We start from the raw sequence: 6,578 nt of genomic DNA on the forward strand, positions 1-6,578 counted from the left end.
CTCTATACAGTGGTTGTATTACTGTAAAGGAACTTGGCTTGATTCAACAAGAGAAGGAGCAGTTTCTCAAACTTTGTAAATTTATGGATGTTGAAAGAATCACCAAAAGCTACCTTCAAGGAAGCCAGGAAAACGTGGATGTTGGCAACTTAGTTAAGAGAGTTATCAAACAGCGAGAAACCGAATTAGATGCTTTTTCATATGCTACATTATGTGTCGGTGTGATGGTGACTATGTGTAGAGAAATATTCTATGGTGAGTTTGAATTCTGAAGTGTTTTCATGCATAAATATTGTTCATGTTGCTGTTTACATTGTAGGCAAAATACTTAGCAAATTTAGAAATTACAGTGTGTCTATTTTATTCTAAAATAGATAGCAATGGAAAAAAGTCACCAGCTGTGGATACCAAACAAATTGAGGATGATTTGGAAATGAGAAAGGAGAAACTGCAGCTGAAAGACTTATGTAATCCAGCTGAAGTGCACATGATAATGATTTCAATTTGTACTCCAGAAATCACATTCTACAAATTCTCGGATGACGTTTCTGCAATGCTTCACGAAATTCAAAGAATTCATTTAAGTGTAATTTTTCAACACTTCTGGAAAAGAAGGGTCAAAAGGGTTGTACAACAGCGAGCAGAAAGCAACAATCTCATGACATTAGATGACGTCGAGAAGCAAATCTGGCAACAGGTGAAGGAGGAGTGGCAGGAATTTGGTGTCAAATTGATAACAGGTCTAATCACATTAAATTCCATTACCAACAACTTGCAAATTGTCAATGATAATGCTTTAGAGGATAGTCTAAAAATCTTCAGAATTGGCAACTCTCCAGATAAGTGGATAAAGGAGCGTTCTGACCAAATCCGTCTGTATCGACAACTTAGTAGGTGTTTAGTAACTGCTGAAACTATTCAAGAGATTCAAACAACATTTGAATTGCAAGGAGACTTTAGCTCCATAGAGCTCCTGTGTTCAACAGTAAGTTTCCTCTTTTACTTCTCTTACATTGTACTTCAACCATGCAATAAATTTAGTTAATTATATTCTCATACTCTATTTGTGTAAATAAATCTCAAATAGGTTATTTCTCATCTGTCATAGATGCTGGGTTTATCTAGGACAGCTGCCTTAGTAGAGTTTTTGACACACATCCATGTCAACACTTTTAACATCTTTGATTGTGTACTTAAAATGACAAGTAAATAAAGTGAAATGGAATTTATTAAGTTTAATTGATTTTAGAGCAAGAGGGATTTCAAGAACAAATGTCTAATAGACTTAAATACAGATGTTGCCAAAGCCTGTCGAGAGTTGGAAAATGTCACTAGGGAAGAAACCAAAAGTTTAAAAACTTTGATGAAATGTAAAAAACTGATATTGTGGATCAAAAGAGAAATCAAAAGTAAGTGTGTATTTATATTTTAAATGATTAAATGGAACAAGCAGACAATTTTAAAATGTAACAATATTGCTAAAAACTTATTTAGAAATAGTATAATACTTTTTTGATAGATATGCAGGAGCTGAAGGTGTTTGTGGATCTTGCAATGATCCAAGCTGGTGAAAATGACATTGAAATTAGTAGAGTCTCCTGCCTTTACCAAGCTGCTACAGGCTATGCTGCCTTCATTTTTGATCTGAATGAAGAATTTGGCTACACTGATCTAATGACCATCTGCAAACATACATGGATAACTTTGAAAAATGACCCAATGCTATCAGAGAAACTTGTAAGTTGTTACTTATTCTAAGCAAACCAGAAGAACATCTGTAAATCATGTACTTTCTCTTTTATAGTACCAAAACTCCAATATCCATCCAAACTAGAACTGTTGCTCTTTCTTCTAAAATATATCATCACTATTTACATTGCTGGTGGCCAACTGGGCACTTGGTAGCAATTTTAAAGAAATGCTTGATCGGCAGTGTTGCGCTCTAGACTGGCAGAAGTTGTAGTGTACTTTGGCGTGTAGCGCCATCCAAGGCCCGAGCCGGAGAGGGGTTTGGGAGAGGGGGGTCCCCCTTCCCAATGAGAAGATTTTTTAAAACTAAAAGCCATTAGACGCTCATACAGGGAATCTTGACCTGAGAAAGGTGTTTTGGTAATGCCAAGTCGAAACTTTCAGGCAAAGCCTCCCCAACCCCTGTAGCTATACCCCATGAGGACTGCCACTGCTCGATCGGTGATTCATATACTGTACTTATCATATTGTACAAAAATTTAGAAGTACTTTTTTTATTGAAGTTTGGCATCAGTGCACAAGAAAATCATGTGTGATCATTAAGGAGAAGGTGATTATGTTTAGTGAATTCATTTTACATTAAAATCATCTTTTTCATATTTTACTCTTTTTAGGAGGATACTAGTCGTCATATGGAATGGTTGAAACACATCAAAGACTCTTATGGATCCGCAGAAGTGGCTTCGTTACACCAAGTGAAGAGAATTAATGCTGGTGAGATCTATGAAATTGGCAAATTGAAAGAGGTATTTTCAAATACGTAAATAATTTACTATTAAGGCTTAAAAGATTAGCTATGTTTATTTGCAAACAAATGGGATGTTTTCATCAGCTTTCTAATGACAATTGATAACTTTCACCACATACACGATTACTAAAGTATTATCTTAATTGACATTTCAGAGTGAGGTAAAATCCAGCAAAGATACTTCCTTTGAGAGCCTTCCAACAGTTTTATGCCGATCACAAGAAGAGACATATAAAAAGGAAGTTGAAAAATCTCAACAACTATTACCAGGTAAATTAATGTATCCTCAATTAATTTCAACTGGTTTCATATGGTTTAATGGTTATTGTAGAAGCGGTTGGCGGATCAGTTGTGGCTGGGTCTCCCAAAATCGAGGTCAGGGATGCGAAACACTCGCTGTGCACGTCGCTTGTGTCCTTGGGCAAGGCACTTTATCTACGTTTGTCTCTCTACCTGGTTAGCATTGAATGTACTACTTTCATGTGATAAGAAAGTAGCGCACGACTACGTATATTCCCCAGTGAGCAGAGAAGGTTGCACTTTGTGTGCTGGTTTGCCACAGCATGTTATCCAATGACCAGGGGTAATAACACTCAGCGCATTTGATCATATAATTTGGAATTGTCACTATATAAATATTCCAGCATTACCATTATTATTTAACAGAACAGATAATTTTTCTACGTGTATATCATTACTACTGTTACTAAATAAGCATCTGGTTGGTTATGCATGCGGAATTTAACTATTTTTACAATAACTCTAATGTCAGAATAGTCATTTTATAATTACTTTTAGTATACCATTAAGATGTAGCTTAATGCTAATTCTGCTAAAGCAAGCTATAGATGTGGAAATTACAATACCACTTCTAAATAAAAGTCTAACTTTCAAACCACAACAGCATGGCTCGATAGTTACCCTAGGCATAGCCTCAGTATTTCTAGGCTGTAGAACAAATGCCTCCTAGGATACAGACCTGAAGCTGAGCTAATGAAATTGATCTCATATCAGCAGGGCTGGAAAAAGTGTGAGACCGTCGGTCAGAGGCATTGCAGCCATTACCCCTGAGGCATTTTAGAAAAAAAAAAATGTTTTAAAATTGTTACACATTACAATCTAATGATACAGTAATTAAATTAAATCAGAGGCCGCCTCTCTAGGTTAGACCCAGGCTAGCCCAATTAATAAGCCTAAGGTGGACGACTGTTCCATGGTAAAACAACGTAACTTGAAATTTTCAAGTTTGGAGAAAAATAGAGTTAAAGTTTGTGTGTTTGTAACTTTGCAATAAATTGTCATAACCTTTTAAAATTTGGCAGGATTATGTATCTATAGACATTGTGATTATATGTAAAATTTTATTTTATTAGCGATAATTACAGATATGTTGTTTTGCCTTGGAAACATGTCAGGCTTGGCATTGTTACAAGTACGACATATTTTTGGCATTTATCACATTTGGGCCAATCATATGCATTACCTAGCTTGTTCATTAACCTCTGTTAAGATTATTGATATAAAAACACCAATAACCATTTGATTTTGCCTTGCCAAACTCCATCGGCTCAAGACAAATTTTTAATACCATTCCGTGACAAAACAACATATTTTCATTGCAGATAAGTTGTTTTGCCACGTAATCTTGTAGTTACGTTATTTTGCCACGGAAAATCACTAGATTTTAAGTTTTGTGCCTAAAGACAGGTGGTGCTTTCTCTAAAACGAATCATTATTGAGACCTGAAATTTTCAGAGGTCATTCAGACGTGTTTAATATACTCCCAAATGATATTATCTCAAAATCAGCGAAAATGTCAGTTACGTTGTTTACCTCGGAACGGATGTGGACCAGTTTGCTGGCCTAGTGATTTTTAATCATACTCACAATTTATACGACATTCAAACAATGGTTTTGGTTGTTTAAATAATTATTTTTGTAGTACGTTCATTCATACACAATGTTTGAAACATTGCTGTTAAACTTGATTCGCTCAAAAAAATCACAATCAATTTGTTTTTTTTGGGGCTCGATGTCATGCGAGTACTGTAGCTTCACTAACGTCAATGACAAAACGCACATGGTTGGTAAACTTGCTGATGACATCAGGTTGCCAGATGGACTGTTATATATATTTGAGAAAATCAGCCTCAAAAGTTTATGATTTGGGTATTTCTCAAGCAGAAAGCAAATCATTAAAAATTGTAGTTTTAACACTGAAAATGGAGAAATAACAGCATAGAATGATATATAGATATATAAAGCCTGAGGTTAGTTTAGTGAAATAAAACAGATTTTAAAAATGTTGACATTCTATCATGTTTTGGCCATTATCTCTGAAACAAGATTTGCGACGAGTGACTGGTTTAGCTTTTCTTTGCCGCATATTATTACCCAAAATACTTTTATTGTCCAATGCTATTTTTTTTTAAATAGCCTTTATTGAAAGTAGATCCTTAAGTATTTATACTGTATTGTCTTACAGATATGTCCCTATCCAAGGCATTACAGTTTATGGATAAGAAAGACCTTGAGTGTGCCATATGCCTCAGCAGGTTTCAACAACCAAAGACACTGAAATGCATGCACACATATTGTCTACAGTGTATCCAGAAATGGGTGGAAACTCATGGAAAGATGAAATGCCCAACATGTGGACAAAACCATAATCTAACAAAGGAAGATTTAAAAAAGCTGGCTTCAAATGAAATGATAAGTCACATATTAGAGTATGTCAAGAAAACCGAGGATCAAACACCAACAAAATGTTCTGTTTGTGAAAACCAACCAGCATACCATTGCTCAACATGTCAACTATTCCTATGTAGAGATCAATGTATCAAACATCACAAGACAATACCTTCAACTAAGGATCATCCACTTTACAAACTAGACATAAAGGAACAAGACGGCCAACCAACCAATTGCCAAGTTCACTGCAACACTACACTGGAATTTTACTGCTCCAATTGCAACAAGTCAGCATGTAAGAAATGTGAACACATCCTTCGCTGTTATCAAAAACAACATAAAGTGATTCCAATATCAACTGCTGTAGATAAATTCAACAAAGATGCCAATGAAATTGTTGAGTTAGCTCACAAAATTGAAAAGACACTAACAGAAAAACTAGAAATGTTAACTAAAGTTAGATCAGAATTTGATTCCCAATTGAAGTTATGCAGAACAGCCATAGAAATCCAGGAAAAGAAACTTATCAGGAATGTTCAAGAGAAAACTAAAGAATTAATATCAGACCTTGAAAGTATGTACAAAAATAAAGAAAATGATGATAGTGAAATTAATGATATAGATTTAAAGATAAATCAAGTCAAGAATCTAATAGTCTCAATCAATTCAATAATGAACAAACCAGAAGAAACAGAAACTCTTTTAACCCACAAGGCAACTATAAAAGCTGTTGAAGACAAGGTCCTAGGAAATGATTTTGAACAATCATTTCAAAAGAGAAATATCACACCAAACTTCATTCCATCTATGCAGATGGATCAGTTGATGAATACCGAGGGCATTGGTAAAATCACAGCTGTTGATCAAGGTTGCAAAAATGATGCAAAGTCAGCAGAGAATGATGTACAGGTATGCCAATTTGAAGAATCATTAGCTGAGGTAGAATATCAGGCTAAAGTCGCATCGCACTGGATTTAAAATAGGGAAATTTTTACCGAGACTGTGGGTAACATTCCAATGGGTAAACTTCCTGTCGTTTGCACTGGGATTTATCGACGTGGTTAGTTTTACCACAGGCCATGGTGAAACTAACCATTCGTACAGATTCAACTATTGGGGGCGCTAAATCGTGACGTTCACTTCCGGTATGTGTGGCAAAACAATTAACGAAAGCGCGCGCGGCAATGCTCCATATAAATCGGCCATTGAAACAAACCGAGTAAACAAGTGAAAAAAATGACAAAATTACTCAAAATCAAGACACTAGCAAACACGCGCGAAATTAATCAAGATGTTTGTGTGTGACGTTTTTATAAGAGACAAGCTCATGCGTAATTGCCTGACAGCCTGAGGAAGGTCATTCACTGTGATGACTTGGGAAGTTTACCCG

General features: G+C 35.5%; 1 protein-coding gene across 1 annotated transcript; it reads left to right on the plus strand.

Annotated features, from left to right (window-relative positions):
* Nucleotides 1-6: 6 nt before the first annotated feature.
* LOC117123868 (E3 ubiquitin-protein ligase RNF213-like) lies at nucleotides 7-6,166 on the plus strand. Its single transcript, XM_033269904.1, has 7 exons — nucleotides 7-255; nucleotides 375-985; nucleotides 1,250-1,409; nucleotides 1,520-1,737; nucleotides 2,364-2,495; nucleotides 2,653-2,767; nucleotides 4,983-6,166. Exons 1-7 carry the CDS (start codon nucleotides 84-86, stop codon nucleotides 6,164-6,166), a joined length of 2,592 nt encoding a protein of 863 aa, XP_033125795.1. The 5' UTR covers nucleotides 7-83.
* Nucleotides 6,167-6,578: the final 412 nt, after the last annotated feature.

This window comes from Anneissia japonica, unplaced genomic scaffold (assembly GCF_011630105.1).
Source record: "Anneissia japonica isolate Jap-2015-1 unplaced genomic scaffold, ASM1163010v1 scaffold288027_len32081_cov121, whole genome shotgun sequence".
Taxonomy (NCBI): Eukaryota; Metazoa; Echinodermata; class Crinoidea; order Comatulida; family Comatulidae; genus Anneissia; species Anneissia japonica.

What these genes read in the sequence shown, in the direction of transcription:
- LOC117123868 (XM_033269904.1), top strand. Translation starts at nt 84, where the DNA reads ATGGATGTTGAAAGAATCACCAAAAGCTACCTTCAAGGAAGCCAGGAA. An exon ending in TAGAGCTCCTGTGTTCAACA is followed by an intron (nt 986 to 1,249) that starts GTAAGTTTCCTC and finishes AATTGATTTTAG; the next exon opens with AGCAAGAGGGATTTCAAGAA. An exon ending in AAATTGGCAAATTGAAAGAG is followed by an intron (nt 2,496 to 2,652) that starts GTATTTTCAAAT and finishes TTGACATTTCAG; the next exon opens with AGTGAGGTAAAATCCAGCAA.